Here is a 24,249-nt window from a genome sequence, read left to right as displayed (position 1 = left end):
CCCAACAACTCTGCTCCAAATCTGGGTGAGGGTATTTTTAACCTGGCCCCATTCCCTGAGTCATGGGAGCCTGGCAGCCGCCCTGGCAGTGCCTGGGGAGGAGCAGCCTCCCAAGGAGCTGGGTCAGGGCTGCCCCAGGGGGCCTTTTCAGGGAGGTTTGGGGTTCATCTGGGGGCCTTTGGGTGCAGGACTGTGCTCAGCAGCTGCTTTCCCAAAGGAAAAGCCACCTTTGGGCTGCAGGAAACACCTCAGTGTGTTGTGACAGCTGGGAAAAACAGCCCCTGGCACAGGCTGAGTACGAGTTTAATCCTGCCTGGAGTAAATAAATCCCAGAGTGTGTCAGACGCCCTGGGATGGACCTGAGGAAGAGCTGTTGACAGCTTTCACCTCCTCCCACCCTGGTTTTTGTGCCTTCATGTCCTTCCTCCGCCTTTACTACTGGTAAAGACAGAATCTATTTCAAGTTACTGCAGGGTTACTCCCAGAAAAGTATTTCATGTTACTCCCGGGTATATCTTACACAAATAGCTCTATATCATTTTAAACAAACATTAAATAAAGATAAACCAATGGTAGACTCCTGCACCTGCTGCTAAAGGGGCTTCTCTACTTCAGGCTTTGGTTTTCTGGAGAAAGAGAGGGAGAAATGTGCATTTGACCTCCCCTGGGTGTGTTTTATTAAGAAAAAAAAGGCAGAATCAGGTTAATTTCATGGGCATTTATTGTGAAGATCATAGAGGAATCAAAACTGAGACCTGTGAACCCACTAAACCTGGAGGAAGGCTTGGGCTGGCTTAGCCAAGTGAGAGACACCCCCATGGATCTCAGCTGGGAATGGTGTCCTTATTGCCAGGCTGAGACATTTCAAAGGACCTGGAAGGAAGAGGAGGGGGAACATGCTGAGCATCAAAATTCTTCCCTGGGAGGGTGGGCAGGCGCTGGCACACAATGCCCAGAGCAGCTGTGGCTGCCCCTGGATCCCTGGCAGTGTCCAAGGCCAGGTTGGACAGGGCTTGGAGCAGCCTGGGACAGTGGAAGGTGTCCCTGCCCATGGCAGGGGGAGGAACTGGATAATCTTAGAGTTCCCTTCCCACCCAAACCATTCTGTTAATCCATGAATCCAGGAGGAATTAAGCCTTAAAAGCTCCAGTTTGAGGCCATAAGGGGGAGTTTTGAGTGGGTTCTCAAGTGCTTTGCTGGATGGGGATTCCACCAGAGCCTCCCCCTGAGTCCAGCAAGAACCCAGGGGGCTGGAGGGCAGTGCTGGGCTGGATATTTCTTGTCTTAAACTAAAACACAGGATAGTTTCCATATCCTGCTTCTTTCACTTCAAGATGTACAAATTCACATGGAAAATAGGAATTTATGTGGAAGATAGGAACAAAGGATCTACCTGACTTTGTCTATCCAAGAGGCATCTCGGTCCTTGCGCCAGCCCTGAGTTGTGTGATCTGCAAAAGACAGATCTGTCCCCAGACCAGGAGAAGGTGTGCGAGGCACCAAGGATGGGGTGTTGTATTTGGGATACAGTCCCTGGGGCTTCCCAGGGAAGGGAAACAGTCAGTGGGAACCACTGACCACGGGGGCTTCACAAAAAAACCACTTTTTCACTCCAAATAAAACTTGTTTAAGTAATTCCTGTGGCTGCTGGATGGTGGGGGGACCCCAAGGCGTTGGGAGATGCTGGAAGAGGATGAAGGAGCAGACTCACAGCAGAGGCCGATGGCAAGGAGCGGGAGGGCTGACACGGCCGCCGTGCTGAGCACCAAGATGGCCACGTCCATGAGCTCCGTGCATCCTTCTGCTGCCAGGGAGAACAGCGCAGGGGAAGGGAAAGGAGGAAGGCAGGTTGCCACCATGAAAGCACAAACACACAAAGAATAGAAAATAAAACAGGTAGAGGATCTTGAAACCAAATTTTGCTCCTGCCAAGATTTCGCTTCCCCAGAACTCCTGGTTTGTCGGGTTTGTTTTTGGAGGTCTAACAGCCGAATTGAAGGGGTGTGGGGATTGCATGAGCTGTGGCCTTGGGGTGGTCCCTGGGGATCTCTGCTCACCGTGGCGGTGGTAGATGTTCTTGATGAAGAAGGTGCTGCTCAGCACCACAGTCACCACGGCCCCTGGCGCGGCATAGCCCATGGTGCGCTGTGCTGCAGGGGGACACAGGGAAAAGGGATGTGGGTGAGTGTCCAGAGGCGTGGGTGCAGGATTGGCCTCACCCAGGCACTCGTGAGGGATCCACCAGAATGAGTCAGCACTGGAGTTCTCATTTTAAAAAGTTGGGGATGATGTTTTGGGCAGAATAACCTCCCCGTGGACCAGTTTGGTCCATCCTTGGTGGGACCGCTCACCTTTTTTGCTCTTCAGATAGCTGAAATCTGTAGGCTGGAAAATCACTGTGGTGGCAACCAGGAAGGTCACCACGGTGAGGAAGCTCAGGGTGATCTCCAGCAATAAGACAGCCACAGAAGGGCCTGAAAGACAACGGGACAAGGAACAGATCCCAGTGTTCCACTGCCCACCTGCTTCATCACCTGGGAACCCTTACATCCCTTCCCCACCCTCCTCTGACTTCCAGCCTTTCCTTGCAGCCTCTCCATTCTCTGATCATTTTACTCTCCTGCTGGGACTCATCCTGGAAAAGGGCTCTGGGAAAAGGGAATAACTGTATTAATTGTCCAGGGGGGTGTGTAATGCACGTGGTGGTCCAGGCTCCCCAGACATGGAGATCACACATGGGTCATGTATTACTCCAGATGGGTCTGTCTCCCACATTCCATGGTGTGACTCCCCTGCCCCTCACCGCCTTCCTCTCTGGGCCTCACTGGACTCTGCATCTCCCATGCAGTCTCTCCCCCCTCCCTCTAAACCTCCCCACAGCCCGCTCCGACCTTCCTCCCGCATCCAGAGGATGCCGGTGGTGCCATCCAGGATGCAGGCGATGCACACCAGCCCGCAGGTGTAGGAGCTGAGCCACCTCCAGAGCTCCCCCCCTAAAAACCCAGAGCAGAGGGGGTGACGGCTGTGACCGCCGGGAATCCTGTGTCAGCCATCACCCCCTTCCTCAGGGTGGGGTACAGCCCGTCCCCACCCGGATGTTGTAGGATATCCCAGGATCTGGGGGTTCCCTGAGCAATGCACTTTGCTCTCCCCCACCAGACAAGGGAAATGGGGTCCCGCTCCCCACAACACACTTATCCTGAGCTTTTCGGACTGGCAGACGGGAATAATTAATCCCCACGCCGAGACAACAGCGAAGACCACAGCGACCATCGAAATCCTCAGGGTGTGCTTCAAGCGGCGGGAGAGACCTGGAAAAGAGCGGCCCCGAGAGGCAGGAGACGGGACATCAGCAGGACCAGCCTGCCTGGCCCTGGTGGCCGCAGGGATCCTCCATCACCAGCACAGATTCCATTTATTTGCCAGCTGGTGGCCAAATACACTCCGTGAAATGTCCAGCCTGGAGTGGGTGCTCCCCACAGGCTTCCCGGCCACCCTGCTGGGTGGATGTCCTGCTCAGCATCACCTTGGCCAAAGGCCATCATTTTGGACCTGCCCCAAGTGGGAGCGGCCGATCTCATGCCAAGGACTGTGCCTTGGTGGGATCAGAGGACGGGAATTGCTGCTGATCACCCCGTGATGAGCAGCTCCTGGCAGCAGCGTGGGGGCACCGCCTCCAGGGGAGGGCGGCCAGAGCCTGGGGGATGGGGGCTGAGGGATGAGGCATGCCCAGGGAAGGGTGGAGGGCAGGAGGAGCAGTGGGAGGTAAGACCTTCAATGGTGACCTGCAGGGAGGTTTCTTGCCAGCTGATCCCGTTGCTGGCATTGCAGGAATAGGAGCCGCAGTCCGACTTCTTGGCTGGCTTCAGGTACAGAACGCTGCGGCTGCTGGACAGCTGGGAAACTCTGTCTGGGGGAACGGGCTGCCCATCCTTCTTCCAGGTGATGGTGTCCACTCTACCCTCTGCCACCTCACAGACAACCTGGCCGGTGGCCCGAGCCAGGAGAGGGCTGGTCCGGAGCTGAGGGCGGGACACAGGCCCTGGAAGGGGAGCAGAGACTCCAGCACTTCTCTCAGGCATAGAATCACAAAATGATTTGGGTGGGAAGAGACCTTAAGCTGATCCAGTTCCACCCCTGCCATGGGCAAGGACACCTTCCACTGTCCCAGCGTGCTCCAAGCCCAGTGTCCAACTTGACCTTGGACACTGCCAGGGATCCAGGGGCAGCCACAGCTGCTCTGGGCACCCTGTGCCAGTGAACGTGACCCAGAGCATCCCTGATGGGCCCTTGGGCTCCAGCTGCCATCACAGCATCAGTCACAGAGTGGTCACGGGTGCCTTTCCCTTGGGAAGTCCATCCTGCTGCTGTGCTTTCCAGGACTGTTTGTTTTCCAATTGAACCACTACTTGTAATGGATGGTGGGTAAATACAGAGTGCTTTTAAATGTGCCAGGAAATTAGAAAATAGCAGAGAGAGCGGCAGATCCCCCTTGGATTGCATGTGGTTGGAAGGAGAGGCCTGTGGCAAAGGGCTGCGGTGGCATTATGGCCATGGAGTGATTGGTGAGAGGGTGGATAAGCCAGAGCAAATTCAGGGAATTGCTGGCAGCAATACTGAGAAGGGACTTCTGGGCCGTTTCAAGTGCCCCTTATCTCTGTGGTGGCAGCTGGCGCCTGCAGAGGGCAAACGGGACAGCCTGGCCTGAGGGAATGGTGACTTCTCCAGAAACCTCAGCTCCATTGGTGGCAAAGTGCTGGGGGGAGGGACCCTGCAAGTGGCAGAGTCACAGCAACTCACCAGTCCCTCCATTATCCCTCTGGTTGCTTCACTATCCTGCCAGTCACTCCAGCACCCCACCACCCCACTAGTTCTTCCATCCTGTTACTAGTCCCTCCATCATCCTACCAGTCACTCTGTCATCCCTTTACCCTCCTACTAGTCCCTCCATCCCTGCACTGAAGTATGGGAAATGAGGGAATTGCCTTCCCCGGATGGAACTTGTCCCTCTGTCCCAGCTAGGCCCCTGGAAGGTCTAACTGGGCAGCACTTCAAGATCTGCTCCCCCAGAACATGTTGGGAATGTCTTTCCAAGGTCTCCTTGGTGTTGTCTCCACACATGACGGGTGCAAACAAGCTCAGGCCTTTGCTCAAGTCCCTTCTCCAACCCCCTTCCCTGGCTCTGGGTCCATGTACAGACAGATCCTGCTTGGATCCATCACCCCGCTCCTCCCTCCCACACCCACCACTCACGGAGGACTTCCAGCTGAATTTCCAGGCTCTTCCTGTCTCCTGTGTTGACAGTCACTCTGTAGGTGCCACTGTCACTTTCCTGGACATCCTCCAGCAGGAGAGATCCATTGGATGGGTGGAAAATGGCTCGTCCTGCATAGGGAGCATTGATGGAGGGGGCGTGGGGCCCCCCATCGTGCAGCAGGATGGTGTGGGGGCCGGTGCCACTGAGGAATTCCCAGTGCATGGAATTGCTGCGGGTGACATTATCCAGCCCAGGGAGCAGCACCGAGGATCCCACAGCAGTGGCTCTATGGACAGGTCCCTCTGCTCCCAGAGCCAACAGCACCAGCAGCCCTGGAGGGAGGAGAAGAGTGGGGCTGGGGGCAACTGCTCTGGGGAAAGGTGTCTCTGCCCATGGCAGCAGAGTGGAATGAGCTTCTCCTACCTGAGTTTTTGTCATACTAACCTAATCCATGGCTCATTCCCAATTCATGAACCCTGAAAAGGTTTGGGTTGGAAGGGAGCACAAAGCCCATCCCATTCCACCTCTGCCATCCATAGGAACACCTTACACTAGACCAGGCTGCTCCAATCCCTGTTCAGCCTGCTTTGAACACTTCCAGGGATGGGATAGCCCCCAAATTCCTGGTCTTGTTTGGGGTTCCCACATGCTCCCAGCAGTGCAGGATGCAGCTGTCTTCCCAAAATTTCTGTGCTTGTCACCACTTGGGCTCTGGCAGGTGCTCAAGGACTTCAGGAGGAGCCACTGTGGGAAGGTCACACTGCCAGACCCTGATCCCCAGCAAGGAGGATTCCAGGAAAGAGGAGAGGGGCAGGGGGGGCAGAGTCCCCGGCCCTCGTGGCTCTGGCACTGGCCAGGGAGGCCAGGAATCCTCACAGGCTGTGTTTGCTCTAGGCTGTCTCAGCTCCTGCCCTGATAAGCACCTGTTACCTGCATTCCCACTGCACCTGCCAGGCACTGGAAGCTTCTGCTGCTCCCACTGGGGATGGTGCAGCACAGGTGGGAGGGAAAAGAAGTGTGACATCCAGGCAAAGTCAAGTTCATCGGGTGATTTTAATTTCTCACTCTTATGACCTTGAAAGACAGCTATTTTCATGCCTTCCTGCACCCCAAACTGTGGATGTGGAGGAGGAAAATACAATTTAATGACTAAAAATTATTTTTCTCTGAAAAATTACTTTTTTTTCTGCTGAGAAAACACTATTTACAAAGAACAGAACAACGAGCTGAAGGAAAGAGGAAAACACTCCCTCTTTTGCAGCTGCAGTGGCCAAAACTCATCCCATAGACACTGAGAACTCACTGACACCATCCCAAAATCAAGCTGTAGGGTAATGGACTTCCTTTCTATTTTAGATGCTCATCCTGAAAATCTTTGTGCTTTTGATCTAGCACAGAGCAGTTGTGGCTGCTCCATCACTGGAAGTGTTCAAGGCCAGGATGGACAGGGCTTGGAGGAACCTGGGATGAGCTTTAAAGTCCTTTTCAACCCCAACCCTCCTGTTATTCCATGGTTTGTGTTTCAAGGCAGCCAGTGACTATTTATGGAGCACAGTGAAAATGTTCACACGAGTTTAACAACAATAAAATATGTGGTTTTGAAAACACCAAATATTTTTACATATATGTTTTTAACACAAACACAGATATTAACATATTTACTGATATTTATGTGTGAGCACATCTATCAGCCCCACTATAAATCTGGCTGCAGCAGACTTCTATCCCCAGAGCTGTGCGTGGCTCTTCCACCTCCTCTCTCGTTGGACAAACACACCTTTGCCTTCCAGGTTAAGCCTTTTACCCACCTAAAACATCCGGCCCGGAGCTCCCCAAGCTCGGCTCCAAAGGGGTTTGGAAGGGGCGAGGAGCCAGCCTGGAGCCCCCGGGCCAGCCCCGGCTCCCAGCCCAGCCCAGCCCAGCTCGGGGACTCCTTACCTGCGAGGAGCACCCAGGTGGTGCCCAGCAGCTCCGCGGGACGGCACAGCAGCATCTGCCAAGGGAAAACAGTCCCAGGTCTCCCTGATTTAAAATATCCCCCGTGCATTTCCGCGCTGTGCTGAGAGCAAAGGTGAGGCTGTACCGTGGGTTCGCAGCCCTGCGATGGATTCCCGGTGCCGCGGGTATTCGCAGCCTGTTTTCCTGCCGATGCCTCCTCTCCCTCCCAGATTCCCCTCCCAGACTCTTCCCGGGAGTGGCAGCAGCGGCAGCTCCCGCTCCTGTCCCCGCTCCCCGGCAGGGGAAGGAGCTGCTGATGGCTTCGGCACCGCGCTGGGATCGACCGGCGGCTCCCGGGGGCTGTGCCGGCACAGGGCAGGGGGTAGCACAGGAGTAAAAATTACAAGGGACATCCCAAGTAATTTCCATGCCTCGAGGCCGGAAGATCCATCCCTATCCCTTTTCCACAGCTCAATCCTCTCCCAGAGCCTGGAGCGGAGTTGGAATGCTCCCCTAGCCCGGTTCTGAGGGGAGCAGGGGTTCAGTCTGGCTCTCAAACACCTGTGAGTAGCTTTTCCCTCCACCCCTTGAGGTGTGCTGGGATCATCTATGCCCCACAGGCTTTGTGCAGAGGGAATTTAAGTTTACTGGAGGGATGCTCCTGGAATCAGGAGCTGGGAACCTCACTTTGTTTCATCCATCTCAAAAGAATGGCATTCCAGGTGGGAATTTGGGTTGGGAGGGACCTTAAAACCCACCTCGTTCCACCCCCCAGCCATGGGAAAGGAACCCTTCTACTGGACCAGGTTGCTCCAAGCCCCAAATGAGGAGGGAAGCTAAAAATAGGAATACTTCAGCTGGGCTGGAAGCAGCTTCCTCCTCTTTTATTCGAGTCCTGTGAGGGTCCAGAGGCTCTTGGTGGCACCAGAGGGGACCAAGGGGGATGCACTGAAAGCTGCACCTGCACAATCCTGAGAGCTGGGAGTGAGCAGAGGGCTCTGGAGCGCATTGGGGGGAAATCAGCTCTGGGAAATACTGGAGGGAAAATGTGGCCAGCAGGTGAATGGGGAGGGCTTGGTTTCACTGCAGGGCTGAGGGCTCCGGGAAGCCCCAAAAGCTGAAGGAGGGGCTGAAATGCAGAGCCAAGAGGAAAGGGAGGGGGCCCAAGGGAGGAATTGGGGTCCCTGTGGGACAAGTCAGCAAACAGGGATGGGGGGAGCTGGAGCCAGCCGAGGGGCTGGGTGTGGGGGAAACACACTCAGGCTGCACGAGGTGAGGGACAGACGGCCCCAGCGGCAGAGGGGACCAAACTGGGAGCCCTGGGGTGTGCAGGTGGGAATGGAGGATCCCGGGATACAGCAATGCCCTCCCAGCTTCTCTCTGAGTTCCACCAGCTGCGCATCCCGCATCCCACATCCCACAGCTCCTAAAAAACATTCACACCCACAGAGGCTCTGAACAGCAATTCCTGCCCTTCTCCAGAGGGACGGAGAGAGAGCAGCGTCATGAAAAGCACCGGCACCGCCGGGAGCCCCGAGCCCGCCTGGGGACGCGACTCGTGGGATTTTGAAACGGGAATTTCTGGCATCTTGTGCCATCGTGTGGCCAGGGAAAGGCCCGTGCGGCGGCTCGGGGTGGGGGGATCAGGAAGGTGTGGGGGGATGGGGGATGCTGTGGTCAGGGTCAGCCCGGCCCGAGGGTCCCGCTCCCCCAGGATGGGACCGCTGGAGGAGGATGGTTTCCAGCAGGGAATGCTCCGACACGGCAAGCAGAACTTTTTTTTTCTTTCCTTGTTTGTGGAAGGGAGTGGAAGCTTTGTCCCCTTCAAAAACTGAAGGTGGAGACGGATCCTTTCTTTTGCTGGGCTCACTCCAGAGGGAGTCTCCCCGCAGGTCCCAGCTGCCACCTGGCCACGCCAATGCCACCACGGCCACCTCTCACCTTCGTCCCAGGGGTCCAGCGACACCTTTTGGTGGTAAATACCTCTTTGTGGGCGAACCCTTCTCTTTTTGTACAATCTTTTATTAATATAATTGTGATTATTGCGATTCCTTCAGTAAATAGTGACTCCAACTCAGAATCTCCTAGTGTTTTTCTTCCATTGTGGAAAGAGGTTGTCTGGAGGGGGCTTAATTTTCCTGCTGAGTTTTAAAATTTGCTCCTGCCGGGATGCAAGGCTGCCACTGGAGCTGTACCTGACAGAGGGCAGCTCACCTGGCACCACCTGCCCAGCCTGGTGGGCTCAGAAATCCCTTTGAGCCCCCTGGACTCCCAAGGGCTCGCTCACGAAGGGAAGCACTGGGAACACTGGGACTGGGAGCATCAGGAAGCTCTGCCCACAGCAAGAGCAGATTTCAGGAGTGTCTTGGCACCACAGTCTCTGCATTCAGTGTTCAGATTGAACAAGGCGGCCAGTTCAGCACCTGTGCACCTGCACTGCCCCTGCACTGAGGACATGGAGCACCTCACACAGCACAGTCAGGGGTGAAGGGGCCCAGCCCTGCTTCAAGGTCTGGTCACAGCAGAGGGAACACACCAAAAGATATGGCAGAATGAAAAATTCTGTAACAGCAGGATTTGCTTTTGTTCCTTACCCTGTGGTCCTTCAGTGTGCCAGATCTCAGCTCCCAGGAGCTGAAAGGCACCTCTGAGTTACATCCAGAGGAGGAGAATTTTGGGAAAAAATACACCCAAAAAAGTGAGGTGCATGCAGCAGAGTGTGATGATGACCTAACACCAATTCCTTAAGAAAGGATGGAAGAGCAGGCACGGTGGGAAATTTGTCAGAAATCCTGGGGTTGCTGAGTATTGCCCTCAACACAAGTGCAGTGCAACAGGCAGAGGGAACAGCAGCATGGCAGTACTGGAAGTCAAGGAAAAGTGGGAATTCCATCCCTCATTGAACACTGTCATCTCTGCTTCTCAACATGCAGCATGCTGCTTCCCTTTTCCTTCTCTAACCTAAACCTTCTAAGAAATGCCCAAAGTACACCAGGATCCCTCCAGGCCCTTTCTCAGGGAGCTTGGCTTGGATCAGCGATAAGAAATGAGATCCCAGAGATTTCCATTCTGCTCTGCTAAAGTCCCCTAAAACTGGCAGCTGAAAAAAAGGCCAAACAGGGAATAATGCAAAGCTTCCAAATCCTGAAGGCACTTGCTCTGAGGAGCACTTACTGTGGTGGGATTAACCACGACTGAGCCACCCTGGCTTGGAAGACCAGGCTGGGAGCACAGGCAGCAAGAGCTGCCTGTGCTCAAAGGCAGAGCATGGTCCCAAAAAATGGTCCCACAACCTTTGGTTTCCACCTGCCTCCTCTCCTGAGCAGGCCCTGGGAGCTGCTTGGAGAGGGTGGAGGTGTCTGAGGTATTGCAGTGTCTTTGCTGTGGTGAGGCACTGGCACAGAGGGCCTGGAGCACCCGGGCAGGCACCAGCTCACCTGGCCTGGTGTGGAGAGGGGCTGGGGGCTCCTGCCTCTCCCAGGGTGGCACTGAGGGGCTGCTGGCCTCTCCCAAAGTGGGACTGGGGGCTGCCAGCTACTCCTGGAGGTGGGATTGGGAGGCTCCTGCCCCTCCTAGAGGTGGGACTGGGGTCTGCCTGGCTCTTGGAGGGCTGGGCTAGGCCTGCAGCCCCAGCAGGCGGGCAGTGTTCAGCATGTCATCCCTCGTCAGGTAACACCCACAGAGCTGCCGGTACCCTGTGAACGCCTCCCGGCCGTGCAGGACACGCCAGTTATCCACAAACAGGGCCTGCAGGAAAGGGAAAAGGTCATCAGGAGGACAGCAACCATGGCAGGCAGAGCCACGAGCCTCTGGCAGGGCAGCTCCTGGGGATCCCTAGAGACTGGAAGAGCAGGTAAGGGTGTGCCACAGTGGGCATGGGCCTCCTGTTCCACACTGGCACAGGTGAGGCTACAGCCAGCTGCTCCACAGGATCCAGCACAGCTCTTTCACCAACTCTTTATGGAGCCAGCCCAGAAACACATTTTGGGTTTTCTTTGCCTTTCTACTGGACAGGAAATAGTTCACCAGCAATAGACAGTGGCCAACTTATCACTGAATCCCAGAATGCTTGGGTTGGAAGGAACCTTAAAGGCCATCCTGTGCCACCCTCTGCCATGGGCAGGGACACCTTCCACTATCCCAGGTTGCTCCAAGCCCCATGGAAGTCTTTTGATTTGAACTCTTCCAGGAATGGGGGAGCCCCAACCTCCTGCCCCTGCAGAGTCACTTACCCATGTAAGGCCTCAAACATAACCTCAGAACTGTAATTTCTTCTGGAAGAAGAGAAAGCCTGAACATTAAGTGTCTGGCCTCTCTGATCCTGAGGATTCTCATTTCAGTGGCTGGAAACTGGGATGAACTTGCCTCTGAGGCAGGGCTTGAACTAAACATCTCTGCTTCACTTGGGAGCTCATACTGCTTTAGGACAGCAGGAAAACATACAAGCAGAAGCCACTGCTGTTAACCCTGGAGCACCCAGAATGAGGAAGACTGCTGGATACGGCAATGCCCACACCCCGGCACATCCACGGAGCACCCTCCCCTTCTCCCTGCACCAAACCCACAGGATTCAGCTCCAAGTCCCACCCTGGACCAGTCCCAGAGGATGCAGCTCCAGGTCCCACCTTGCCCGGCTTCAGCTTGACCCAGAGCTCGTTGTCGGGCCGGCGCAGCTCTGCGGTGAGGGCGCGGTGTGCGTGGTACCAGCGGCGCACCACGTCGTGGGGCACGGTGTTGAACACAGCACGGTCGTAGTTGTTGTACCTGCAGGAAGGGAGAGACAAGGGACTGCCCAATGCGGCTCCAGGCGCTTCCAAGAGAACCTCAGGAGCCTGTGGGATTAGTGGGTATTTAAGGGAGGCTGCAGAGGTGATCAAAGAGGTTGTGCTGCCAGCACAGGACTTTGGGAACACAGCACTGAGGGCAAGGGGAGTTTACTATCAAGTAACCTGTTCTTCCTGGTTTGCCCTGGAAGGACATGGCAAGACTGAGGGTTGCTTAGAATAAAAGTGCAAAGCAGTGCTGGGCAACCTCCAGAACTGAGCCAAGCTGGAGTTTCAAAACTCAGCCCAAGTTCCCTTTGGAAGGAATCATTCCGCGCTTTCCCTGTTCCCTCTGTGCCAGGATAGTTGCCAGGGGCTTCTTGAGAGAAGGGCTGAATTCTTCTGCATCTCAAATGGAATGGGATGAGAGCCTGGAGCTGAAGGGAGAATGCCAGGAGTGAAACATCAAAGTTCAGCACCGACACCCATCTTTGTATCAGCAGTGCTTCTTCTAAAGTGGGAGGAACACAGGGTGCTCCTGTGGTTTCATCCCTGCTCCTCAAAGATATACTGGTTTTCAGCCCATAGAATGTTCTGGAAAACCACCTCCTGCCCTGCCTGGCCATTACCTGATGAGGTACAGCTCGTTGTTCCAGGGGTAGACGTTGAGCACCGGCCCCACTCCAATCATGTGGTTGTGGCAGCCGCCCATGTTCTCCACGTACTCGTGTTTGAGGGGCACCTTGGCCAGCAGCTCGAAGTGCTCTGGGGCCTGGCGCAGCACCTGCTCGGCCGCATGGAACCCGTCCACCAGCAGCGTCCGCCCGCCCGTGCCCTCGTGCTTCAGGCAGTGGAACACCTGGATGCTGCACAGAGACAGAATCTGAATGACCTTGGCTGCCTGTTCCCTGGGCACAAGGTGCTCCCCAAGGACACTGCCAGGTGTGGATGGATGCACCACCCATACCTGCTGCTTCTCCAGACCCAATGCCACAGGTTTTGCTGGGTGAGGAGGCAGCAAACTGCCTGTCCTGCTTCCCAAACCCAGTGACACGAGTCTGGGAGACTTCAGGAGCTGCAGGATGAAGGCTGTGTCACCCAAAATCCAAACCCAAAGAGGCTGGGGCTGCCTCATCCCTGGAAGTGTCCAAGGACAGGCTGGAGGGGGCTTTGAGCAACCTGGGGTAGTGGAAGGAGTCCCTGCAGCAGCACGTACCCGCAGGGCTCCTGGAAGTAGGTGGTGTCCGTGTGCCGGTCCAGGGCCAGCTTGGTGTAGGCTGTGTCTCCCCGGGAGAAGTCAGAGGTGAAGTACCACATACTGCCATAAATTGTCTCCCTGGAAAAGAGATGGGCAGCTATGGGTCAGTGAATAGGGCACATCCTCTCCTACACCTGATGTACTTCCCTCTGTCCCATGCACAGAGTCATTAAAGCAGAACAACTTCACAAAATTCAGATTGTCATGGATGGTGCTTCTAATCCCTCTTCTGGTGTTCAACTCCTCTTTCCCCCACACAAAAGGCTGATAGTGATGAGTCTTCCCACACCGATGTTTCCATCCCCAGTCATGGAAGTGACACAAAGAGTTGCCTAAGTGCAGCCAGTCCTTACTTGTATCCACACAGGGTTACCCAATAATTCCATTTCTTCTTCCCAGAATCCCGTTTTCACTACCTCCCCCCTCCAGCATGCACAGGAAGGGACAGCAGGCAAGGCCAAACAGCACTCAGAGGCTACAGGGAGAGGGTGCCTGGAGACAGAAGCTGGGTGGATATTCCCTGGACCCCCTTGTTTCTATTTGGAGTGACTGTCCATTAACAGGAATCCTTCCTTTTCTAATGGTCCCAGGTAAATCAAATTGTTTTTACAGCTTGGACAAAGCCCCAAGGGTGCTTTGCTCAGCCCCTGGCCTGCCATGCTGGTGGTGCTTTACACAAACCCAGCACCAACACCTCTCACTGTTTTCCTTTAGCAAGACCTCCAACTGTTTTTTGATGTCCCTGGCTCCCAGGGCCAGGCTGCCCTCGCGACCCCTCAAGTCATAACAGGAAATGTCTCTCCTTGCAAAGCTCTGCTCTTCCCAGACAGCCACTTCCTTCAGTCCCTCCTCTCTGCGCAGTCCCACTGTCACAAAAGTCATCGTATGCTCTGAGGGCAGCTCAATAACTGAGTGATTCCCAGCTCTCCCACAAAGGAGGGTGGATACCACTGTGGGATCATCCATCCCAGGTCAAGGGGAACAGCCAGAGCATTTGTCTGCAAACCAGGCCATGCCACACAAAATACAGGACAAGGAGGCAGCAGCTTTCCAAACAGAAAGGAAACAAGTTTACCCTTCCCAGGATAGCCCAGATACCTGATTATGCTGATCCTCTCTGCCAAGATTTTTGTGTCCTCTTTGGTGGGAGTGACATTCTCCACAAAAGCAATCCCGTACAACAAGAAGTTCTGTAGGAATTCCTTCAGACCTTCATCTGTCTCCAGGAAGCTCCGGCAGTCGATGGAGGGGACCTGGGCTTGCCGGTAGATCTCAGCATTCCAGAGGATCCGGGGGTGCATGACCTGCTGCTTCTGCCCCTCGTAGCTGTTCCTTGCCAGCCACTCCAGCCCGTACCGTGTCACGTGTCCATCCGGCCCTGGCACAGGGACAAGCAGTCACCAAAATCTCACTGACCAGCCCGAGACCGTGGCACCTGTCAGCCCAGGACAGGCCTCACCCTTGTCACCTGTCTGGGATGGGCTCTTTGCACCCTGCTGCCACCCAAAATACGACCTGAAAGGCCACGAGTCCTACAGGTGTTGTCAGTGCTGCCACAACTCCAAATTCAGGGCAGATGCTGCAACCCTCTCCAAATTCCCAGCCAACTGTTGCATCTGCAGTGGTTTTGTTTTTTGTTGACAGGACTCCAAGGACAATCAAAGCTCTAAAGCCAAGCCCTCAAATAAAGGTAAGCCCCACCAAAAGGAAGAAAGCAGCTGGGGCAGTGAGGAGAAAGGACAGAAGATGGGCATGGTGAGCAGGGCTGACAGCTGCTCACACAGGAAAGGGAAGGAAAAGAGAAGCAACTGTGTTATGCCCCATCTGTCCCCCAGCAGTGCTGGGGGAGTCTGACCAACCCAGACACTGCACACACAGAAAGGGCTGGGGCAGGAAAACCACACCACTTTGATGCACAGGTGTGTTTACAGCGAGAGCAGTGCTTAAAACTTGCTCACGGCTCACTATCTTCCCAGACAGGCAGATCTGGGGATAATGCTGCCCTCTCCCAGCAGAGCCGGATCCATCAGCAGGCACAGGAGGGCAGGGGTGTGCAGGACTCACAGGTGAGGAAGAGCGTGGTCTCGTCCACCCGCACAGCCTGGGGCCGGATGGCCAGGTCCACACTGGCCGTGTCCAGGCTGCGCTGGTTGGTCTTGGTGTTGTAGCAGGAGGCGGAGCGGCAGTGGTCCCGCAGCCACACGAAATCCAGGCGCATCACGGTGCTCCCGTACCTCAGCTCTGCCAGGGATGGGAGCAGAGCAGGCTTTGGGGCAACAGGGAGGACAAACACAGCCAAGAATTGAAGCCCAGAGCCCACACCTTATCATCCCAATTACAGGAGATGCAGTGGTACCCCTGTAAATTGTCATGTGAGGAAGACCTGGCAGAGGATCTTATCAAAGTCCTGGCTCTGTTGCTTTGGAGCCACTGTGTAAAATGCTGAGCTTGCAAGTGACTCAAGAGTACTGAGATCTCACTGGCCTCAGCTGCCATAGCCCTGAACAAGGTGGGCCAGCAGATGCGGGCACATAATAGAGTTGAGGGAGGCTCAGCCAGGGAGAGCCTGAGCATGGCACAGAAAATGGTGCCTGACAGGGCAAGGCTCAGCCAGTTTTTGTTCAGGAATTTCTGGATTTGATTACTTATTTAGCAGTGCTTGACTTATCATATAAGACAAGGCTGCTCCATTCTGTTTTTGGGAATTCCTGCAGGGAACATGAAACAGCCCCCAGTGTGCATCCCTCTAACACAGGCTATTTCAGAAGGAAAACATACATCATTCCAGGTAACAAGGCTGGAACCCCTCCCTGCTGTCCCTGGGCAGAGCAGGAGCACCCACACCAGCACACCTACCGAGATGGTCCCGGTGCAGCTGCCAGGCACAGCAGGGGGACGCCGGGGCCGTGGGGTGGCAGCGCGCCGGGGCAGCCAGGACGGGCCCGCGGTCCCGAGACAGCCATGGCCAGCAACGTCCGGTGCTCCCACGCCGCCCCTGGAGCAGCCATGCCAGCCTCTGGCACCACATCCTAGCAGCCAGGAGAGAGGGGACAAGGTGACTTGGATGTGATACTGTGTCCTAAAACCCCAGCAGGACACAGCCCTGAGGAGACACAGAGGAGATGCTGGGATCCTGTAAGGGTGGGGAGTCCAGAGAAGCTGTGGCTGCCCCTGGATCCCTGCAAGTGTCCAAGGCCAGGGTGAATGGGGCTTGGAGCCACCTGGGCTCATGGAAAGTGTCTCTGCCCATGGCAGGGGGTGGAATGGGATGAGCTTTAAGGTCCCTTCCAACCCAAGCTATTCCATGATTCTGTGATTTACCAGGCAAAGCCATTCCAGGAGAGACAGCTGTGTTCAACACTCTTGTGCAAAACAGTGGCAAAGCCCCATCTCTGAAGGTCTTGTCCCCGCTACAGCATTCCCAGTTTTAATTCACCATTCCTGGATGGAACTGCAGCAACTGGGGAAGCAGTGACCTTGGCTAGGGAAGCAATAACAGAGGAATCCAGTAATTAGGTCAGTTCTAGAAAAAGCAGGCAAAACAATGAGGAGCAGGAGGAAGATCTCTGTTGCTGATGAAGGACACAGCTGGCATGGAGGAGAAACCATCATGATTAATATTAGGATAGAGATTAGAAGGCCCTTTCTCTGAGGGAAATTTGTAACAGCTCTTCAGTGCAAAGAGCAAGGGCAAAAACCTGACAAGTTTTAAGAGATGATGCCTCAGTCTAAATGCCTGTCATGTTTATGAATTTCTGGGGGCCAGGTCTAAACCCAGCAGGATTTTAACAGCACTTTGAAGAACACTGAAATGTGGTCTCTCTGGATAAGACACTGGCTCAGAAAGCATTTCTTATCCTAGACTTCTGATTTTCCTTCATTTTCTTATCTGGAGAGTCCAGGCACTGGAGCTCTGGCTGTCCAAGCTGCTTCTGCTCTGCAGGGACCTCAAAGGCTGGTGATAACAACCAAATCCACAGAGGTGCCACATTCTCAGCCAGCAACTTGTTAAGCAGGGATAAAAGACTGCACACATCCCTAGGGAGAAGAAGTGGGAATGTTTTTGAAGAGAAAGTTTGAGATTAAGGCACACTGACACACTTCAGCCACTCAGCCCTTTCCATTTAGAAATCTTCCCAAGATCCAACCTAAGCATCCCCTGGCACAGCTTGAGGGTGTTTCCTCTTGTCCTGTCCCTTGTTATCTGGGAGAAGAGACCAAACCCCCTGGCTCCAGCCTCCCTTTCCAAGACATCCATTTCCTGTTCCTGCTGCCCAGCTTTGAAAATCTGCTATAGGAAGAGGAATGAGCCCCACCTGACATACAAATCTCATAACCAAGAGAATAAAACCTACAGCTACAAAACCCAGCCCCTGATGTTTATCAACTTTAAAATCTTAAAGAAATGATTTAAATCCCTGAACCAATGACTCACAAAGCTTAAGATTATCTCAGAGAGGGAAACTCTCTCCAATTTAGCTTTTGGATCCACTATCCCAGTGAGGGGTGGAAAACAGAAGGAACCTTGTTTGCACACACAAACAGGACCCAAAATGCCAGGAAAGGCTCACCCACAAATCCATTAGCACATGGCCTGTGCTTGGGGCAGCTCCAGCCTTAGTCTGACCTTCCCACACACATTTCTTCCAACTCCTCCTGTCCCAATATCAGAAGTGAGCAGGGAACTAACACAGGTAATGGGAAGTGACACAGATATTTAAACCTAATCAGGGAGATCTCGTGTTGCTCTTACTGGAAGAAACCACCACAGGCAGCTCAGTGAGAGCCTTAAATTCAATCTTTTCAAGAGATACTAAAACTAAGAGGCATTAAACCCCCCAAAATCTGTATGATTAGGGAGGATTTACAATTTTTGTTGCTTCATCAGAGCTAACAGCTGGATGAGCTATGTGAACAGCAAACTCTTCCTGCACCTCCTCCTACCTCACATTTATGCAGTCCAGACACCTGGGCAGCAGTGAAATGAGAGAATTCCAGACAAAATTTCCCTCAGAATTCAAAGAGCAAGGGCAGGAACAAGCAGACATTAAATACTCAATGCATAAACACACGTGGTGGGTAACACAGGAGTGGGTACAGAACTCACAGGGTGAAGGAGAGAGGAGTGCTGGAGGGAAAAGCAGAAACCTCAAATCTATTGTGGTTTGAGGAATTCCCATCAATCTTTGGAGAGAAAGGACAGGAGATGCTGTGGAAGGAGCAGAAAGGAAGGCTGGGTTTCACAGGGGTTAACCCTAACCCTAACGCTGCAGTTTGTCTCACAAGAAACATTTTAAGGAAACAAAACCTCAAAGAGGTTTAACCTCTTTGAGGAAAAGCCACAATTCCTATGCTGGGCAAAGGAAATGGTGAAAAAATGAGTGACCAAATACTTTCAGCAGTGGGAATATCTAAGAAAGGAGAAACCCCACAAATCTGGAGGCTTTCACCAGCTTTTAGCCAAACCCTCTGGGCACGGGATGACCCTGCTGCCCTCCCTGCCCTGCTCCAGCCCCTCCAGCCTGTTTGTCCAGCTCCTCTGAAAAAAAAAAAAAAAAAAAAAAAAAAAAAAAAAAAAAAAAAAAAAAAGTGTTTTCTATTAAAAACACCTCAAACATTCAGCAGCTGCTCACACTCACTCAGTTTTTACTTCTGGAAGCACCTGGCTGGAGCCAAGGTTTCTGATCCATATGGAACAGGGAGGTGTCAGTAGTGCAACAGTACAAAGTGAGGGAAATGAATTTGGGGTTTGATCCTCTGGGATCCTTTACCCTGACAGTTCTTCCTGCAGTGAAGGAACACCAAGAAAAAGAGGAATTCTGCAAAGGCTGAGCTGGCCTGAGGGCTCTGCCAGAGCCAGAGGAGCCAAGAGCACAAGCTCAGGTGACAAATCAGATCCCCCAGGATGGCAGCACCTCTTGGACAGGACAGAGGCAGAGTTTAACAGCCTGAGCTGACTCAGTTAATTACAATTGATTACCACAGAGACAAAAAGCAGACTGGCTGTTCCCTGCTGAGCTCCTGCCCTTACCCTGCAGACAACTCCATCAGATCTCAGCTGTCAGGAACCAGATTCCCCTTCCAGCCCTTCCCCACATGGGATTTTAATGAAATTAAGGAGCTAATAAAGACATCCCAGGCACTGCCAGCCTCACAGCTACTTCATTTTCCTGGAAGCAAAGGGAATTATCTGCTCACCCCACGTTTCACACTGACCCCCTGATGCCAGGCCCCATTCCCAGAACCTTATTCCATCCTCCTGACTGCATTTCTTCCAAGCAAAGCCTTTCCAGGCCACACAGCTCAACAGAAACAAGTTCTAATTCTGTTTTTTTTCCAGCGAAGCAGCCAGTCCTGATGGTAGAACCCCCCAGAGGAGTTACTGCAATAAACTCCTATTGCTAAATCACTTGATGCTCTGGGTCCTGCCCGGGCAAAGAGGAGCCAGGCAGCTCTCCCGGGCAGGGAGGGGTTGTGTTTTTCCAGAGAAAGAGGGAAAACAGCTCTGCCCACGAGCTGCAGCCTTTCATTCCCTTTCGATGGGATCGTAATCCCCGTGTGACCCCGGACCTGGCATTACCTGGGACTCTGGAGCGCCGGGCAGAGCTAGGGGATGATGGGGCGAGGCCTGGGCCGGGCTGGGGATGCTGAATGGATCCCGGAGGGAATTCCGCAGGCTCTGCGCTGCCGCTCCGGGCTCTTCGCCGCTCCCTCCTCCTCCGGCTCCCTGCGCCCACCAGGCCGAAAACGCCGCTCGGAGCTTTCCCACATCGGCCGCCGATGCCCGAGGGAACCGGCGACCCTTTAAAAAGGAAAAAAACAAGGAAAAAAGCTACGTTGCAAACGGGTCGCTCTCCGAGGGGGCCCAAGCGCAGCCCCCACACTCCGCGGGCAGGACGAGCGCCGCTCCGAGCCCGAGGGCTGGGGGCCACCGCGACCGCCGCGCCCCGTCTCGGCCCCCGACCCACCTCGGCGGCTCCCCGGCCCCCGCCGTGGCCCCGTTGCCTCGGCGCAGCGTTGCCGGGCCCCAGAGATCGCGGGCGGCGGCGGGGCCGGGCCGGGAGAGGGGCCGGGGCCGCCTCCGGCCGCCCCGGGGCGGGGCCGCCGCTGCCATAGAGACACGCGGGGCAGAGCGCCCGCAAGCCATAGAGCCGGGGCGGGACGGGCCAGCAACAAGAGCGACCAGCCCGGGACAGGACCGGGAGGCGCCGCGGCTCCGGCGGCCGCTCCAGTCCGGGAGGCTGCGGGACGGAGTGCCCGCAGGCGGCACGGAGATCGGGGCAGGGGTGGATGGGGCGCGGCGCACGCCACATGGGGAGCCGCGGGTGCCGCCGACGTGCGGGCAGCGCCAGCAGTGACGGGCTCGGGACAGAGCCGTGCCTGCAGTGCTGCCCCCTGGCGGGCAGGCGGGGGATGCACAGCGACAGGAGCGGCGCTGCCTCCCGTCCCTGTCCCCGTCCCCGTCCCTGTCCCTGTCCCTGCCCCTTTCCCAGCTTCCATCCCTGTCCTATCCCTGCCTACCCCTTCCCCGTCACTGTTCTCTCTTCTCCTGTCTCTGTCCCCGTCCTGCCTCACTGCAGGTGAGGCGGTGCCGGGGGTACACACACCACCTTTTGGGTTACAAAGCGCCGATTTTCATCCAGACGCACCGGAACATTGGCGTGTGCGCCGGGCAGGCGGCGGGTCCCCGCTGGAGGGCCGCCTTGGCCTGGCGGTGGCGACCGCCGGCCCTCGACCCCTCCCACCACCCCCGGCCCCGCGGTACCCCCGGCCCTGCCCTCCCCTCCCGCCGCCTCCCTGGAGGCCGTTCCCAGCCCCGAGGATGCCCCGGAGCATCTCGAGGAGGACCCGCCGCGACCCTCGGGACAATGGCTTCGGTCCCTGGAGCTCCGAGTTGTTCTGCAGCAGGAAGCACCCGCAGGAACTGAGTTGGTGAATCAGAAAAAGCTTCAGACCCGACAGTGGGAGCGGCAGGTGGCACTGGGGACACGGGGCTGGCGGCGGGGGGGGAGAATAGACGACACGTGGTGACACGGGAGCCCTGGGAGTGGTTACTTGGGGATTAGGATGAACCTGTCAGAGAATTCCAGAATGGTTTGGGTTGGAAGAGACCTTAAAACTCATGTCGTTTCTACTCCCTGCCATGGGCAAGGACACCTTCCACTATCCCAGGTTCCTCCAAGCCCCGTCCAGCCTGGCTGGAACATTTTTAGAGACATCCTACACTGTGCTTAAACGTGCTGGTGCCTCCCTGGGTTGGGAATGGGGCAGGATGAGGTCTCAGCGGTGCCTCCCCGGTACCCAAACTGCCCCAGCGAAGCACTGGGAGATCCTCCCCAGTGCTGTGCCAGAATTCCCATGCCTGGTTTTCCAAAATCCAGGTGTTCTGAGTCTTTCCAGTTTCTCTGCCGTGGGTGTGTGGGCAGAGTCGCTTGCTGTCACTGTCCTTGCAGCGAGGGGACGCGCTGGTGCCACCGCGGATTCCTGATTTCTCAGTGTTTTTCAGGAAAGGGGCGGGGGCGGCGCCTGGAACAGGCAGAGGAGCTGTCGGGGATCTGCTGCTTCCCAAAACCTCGGTGCAGTTCCCGCGGGAGATAAACAAGTTAGTCACGGAGTGAGCTCACGGCAGAGGCATCCCGGGCTCCATGAGAATTTGTCACGGGCCCTTTCCGGGGCGCGATCGTGCCCCGGTAGCGGCTCCCGGGAGGAGGCAGCGGATGCGATGAGCAGCCTCGTACTCCTCGTGCTCGGACAGTGCCTGTCGCCTGTCCCTCGGTCCTTCCTGGCAGGGAGCCCGGGCCCCTCTCCCTCCGTGCCCGGGCACAGTCCCTTGGACGAACCGGGAATCACCGGGTGCTCGGGGGATCCAGGCGTGTTCCCGACCTGAGTGATTGATGCGAGCAACCAGGATCAAACTGTGCCTCAGCTGAAGGACTGGGAGCCCTGGGGAGCTCTGGGGAGGGGGATCGCCCTTCCGTGGTGTCCCACTTTTGGGCTGCCTTTGGGATGGGCAGTGCAGCAGCACTGGCGTGGCCTGTGGGTTGTGCCCACGGGGTTGTTTCTCCTCGGGGTGTGGAGCACGGTAGATTTGTGGAGCTCACTGGGATTTGTGGTCCCTCCTGTGCCCCACAGGTTCCCCTGGGACAGGGACAGGCAGTCCCGGTGTCCTCTTATAGGAGACCCACGTGCCCCCAGGAGCCCAGTGCTCTGGGATGCACCTGCTGCATGGCCTGAGCACGTAGAAATGCATGTGCTGGGAAAGAAAGCGCCTGGGAGCTTTCTGGGGATTTCCCAGGGACAGCTGGGATCTGGGAATTTTCTGCCCTCCCCCTTGTCCCCTCCTTCCTCACTTACACGTTGCTCCCAGGGTCAAAAACGGCTTTAAAAAAAGCAACAACCCACACAATGCTCTTTCCTTCTCCAGCGGGTGCTGGTGACGAGATCCCGCATCCGGTACGGGATACAGAATTAGCCCTCTGCCTGGGAAAAGCCCTGCAGGCCCTGCCAGCTTGTCCCACACCATGAGGCTGCCATGGCCACACGTAGAGGAAAAAGACTCTGGATCCCACAGGTGCATCCTCCCTTGGGCCTGCTCTGTGGAGTTGTTCAAGAAATCCATCCACCTGTCCCGGGATTTCTTGGAGGTGGCCTTGGTGGTGCTGATGTCAAGCAGAGATTTGGATGACGTGCAGGGCACATGGAGGTTTCCCTCTGCAGGTGGGGGATGTTTCTCGACATGGTTAGGACAGGGAATTCACGTTTTCCAGGAAATCTTGTGGCAATTTCCATGACAGCAGCCAGAATCAAGGGTGGCCGAGCCAAGGGGATGTTCCTGGAAATGGTTTGTAAGGCAAAAGCTCTGAAAAACGTTGCTGTGGGTGTCAGAACAGTTTAATGAATGACCCACCTCAACCCTGCCCGACATGAATGACGGTTCCTGTCTCATCATAGAGATGAACCAGAAGTGGAAAGCAGCCGTATGGAGCCCCACACGACAGGTTGCAGAAGCCACTGAAGGAGAAGGTGGATCGAGTCAACTTGCAGAACTCAAGGCTATTCAATTGGCCCTGGACATTGCTGAGAGAGAGAAGTGGCCAAAGCTATACCTTTATACCAATTAGTGGATGGTGGCCAATGCTCTGTGGGGTTGGCTGGAAAGGTGGAAAAAGGCCAACTGGCAGCATAGAGGAAAATCAGTGTGGGCTGCTGATGAGTGGAAAGACATTGCTGCTCGGGTAGAGAAGCTACCTGTAAAAGTTCGCCATGTAGATGCCCATGTCCCCAAGAGTCGGGCTAATGAGAAGCACCAAAACAATGAGCAGGTAGATCAGGCTGCAAAGATAGAGGTGTCAGAGATAGATTTAGATTGGCAACACAAGGGAAAGTTGTTCCTGGCTTGATGGGCTCATGATGCTTCAGGTCATCAGGGCAGAGGTGCCATCTATAAGTGGGCACGAGACTGAGGGGTGGATCTAACAATGGACAGTTGTCTTGGTTTGAAAGAAAGGTATCTGCTAGGGAGGGGCAGGACCTCCCTGGGGATGGAGAATTCAAATTCCCTCCCTCCAAGTTATTCTAATTTAGAAAATTAAAGGGGCTTTCAGGCAGAGGTATGGGCATAGGAATAACAGTTCTTTACTGGTATGTATAACAAGGCAAACAAACAAAAACAACTAAAGCAGTAATAATAAACAGAACCAGGAAGCTTGAGGGGCTTTGCTTCACGAAGCCCGGAGCAGTTTGATCTTGGTGCCTCTGTGGGACTGGACCGAGTTGGAAGGGTGGAAAGTCCTAGGCTGGATGAGATAAATCAGAAGCTCCATTGGTGGCAGCTGGAACAGCAAGGATGTCCCAGCAGGGCAGGGGCAGTGCGGGGCTACAGGGTAACAGAAAGCCCCAAAACAGCGACAAAGAAACAGCAGCGGGGCAGGACCGGCCCTGCTCCAGCAGGGCAGGAGGAGGCGAGCTCGGAATGCTGGGACACACGAGCAGATGGTGGTAGATTTCTCAGGACTGGACTTGGTGACAGTGCA

General features: G+C 55.2%; 2 protein-coding genes across 4 annotated transcripts; both read right to left on the bottom strand.

The window, feature by feature from the left end:
• Window positions 1–777: 777 nt before the first annotated feature.
• Window positions 778–10,510, bottom strand: LOC134560493 (hepatic and glial cell adhesion molecule-like). 2 transcript variants are annotated; one of them, XM_063416551.1, is made up of 8 exons: window positions 7,196–10,510; window positions 5,254–5,589; window positions 2,892–4,042; window positions 2,352–2,474; window positions 2,058–2,150; window positions 1,712–1,804; window positions 1,394–1,451; window positions 778–873 (listed from the first exon to the last, which is right to left on the bottom strand). In XM_063416551.1, exons 3-8 carry the CDS (start codon window positions 2,902–2,904, stop codon window positions 825–827), a joined length of 429 nt encoding a protein of 142 aa, XP_063272621.1. In that variant the 5' UTR covers window positions 2,905–4,042; window positions 5,254–5,589; window positions 7,196–10,510; the 3' UTR covers window positions 778–824. The 2 variants fall into 2 exon arrangements, with proteins under 2 accessions (XP_063272621.1, XP_063272620.1); XM_063416550.1 differs by lacking the exons at window positions 778–873; window positions 1,394–1,451; window positions 1,712–1,804; window positions 2,058–2,150; window positions 2,352–2,474 and having other exon boundaries at window positions 2,916–4,042.
• A 137-nt stretch (window positions 10,511–10,647) lies between these two features.
• TMLHE (trimethyllysine hydroxylase, epsilon) lies at window positions 10,648–20,332 on the bottom strand. 2 transcript variants are annotated; one of them, XM_063416547.1, is made up of 10 exons: window positions 20,185–20,332; window positions 19,797–20,018; window positions 16,538–16,697; window positions 16,073–16,245; window positions 15,281–15,457; window positions 14,315–14,594; window positions 13,175–13,294; window positions 12,588–12,824; window positions 11,821–11,959; window positions 10,648–10,942 (listed from the first exon to the last, which is right to left on the bottom strand). In XM_063416547.1, the coding sequence occupies exons 4-10, from the start codon at window positions 16,242–16,244 to the stop codon at window positions 10,811–10,813; spliced, it is 1,257 nt and encodes a 418-aa protein (XP_063272617.1). In that variant the 5' UTR covers window position 16,245; window positions 16,538–16,697; window positions 19,797–20,018; window positions 20,185–20,332; the 3' UTR covers window positions 10,648–10,810. The 2 variants fall into 2 exon arrangements, with proteins under 2 accessions (XP_063272617.1, XP_063272616.1); XM_063416546.1 differs by lacking the exon at window positions 16,538–16,697 and having other exon boundaries at window positions 20,185–20,329.
• Window positions 20,333–24,249: the final 3,917 nt, after the last annotated feature.

Source organism: Prinia subflava, chromosome 20 (assembly GCF_021018805.1).
Source record: "Prinia subflava isolate CZ2003 ecotype Zambia chromosome 20, Cam_Psub_1.2, whole genome shotgun sequence".
NCBI classification, from domain to species: domain Eukaryota; kingdom Metazoa; phylum Chordata; class Aves; order Passeriformes; family Cisticolidae; genus Prinia; species Prinia subflava.
This window is presented reverse-complemented; position numbering and strand designations above follow the sequence as displayed.

Bases quoted from the DNA above. Each gene is read 5' to 3' on its own strand.
- LOC134560493 (XM_063416550.1), bottom strand. From the start codon at position 7,304: ATGCACGGGGGATATTTTAAATCAGGGAGACCTGGGACTGTTTTCCCT. The intron at 5,590-7,195 runs GTAAGGAGTCCC...TCCTCCCTCCAG, and splicing joins CACCTGGGTGCTCCTCGCAG to GGCTGCTGGTGCTGTTGGCT. The intron at 4,043-5,253 runs GTGAGTGGTGGG...CTCCCCTTCCAG, and splicing joins AATTCAGCTGGAAGTCCTCC to GGCCTGTGTCCCGCCCTCAG.
- TMLHE (XM_063416547.1), bottom strand. From the start codon at position 16,244: ATGTGGTGCCAGAGGCTGGCATGGCTGCTCCAGGGGCGGCGTGGGAGC. The intron at 15,458-16,072 runs GTAGGTGTGCTG...CATCCCTGGCAG, and splicing joins GCTGCACCGGGACCATCTCG to AGCTGAGGTACGGGAGCACC. The intron at 14,595-15,280 runs GTGAGTCCTGCA...TCCCTGTGCCAG, and splicing joins GACCACGCTCTTCCTCACCT to GGCCGGATGGACACGTGACA.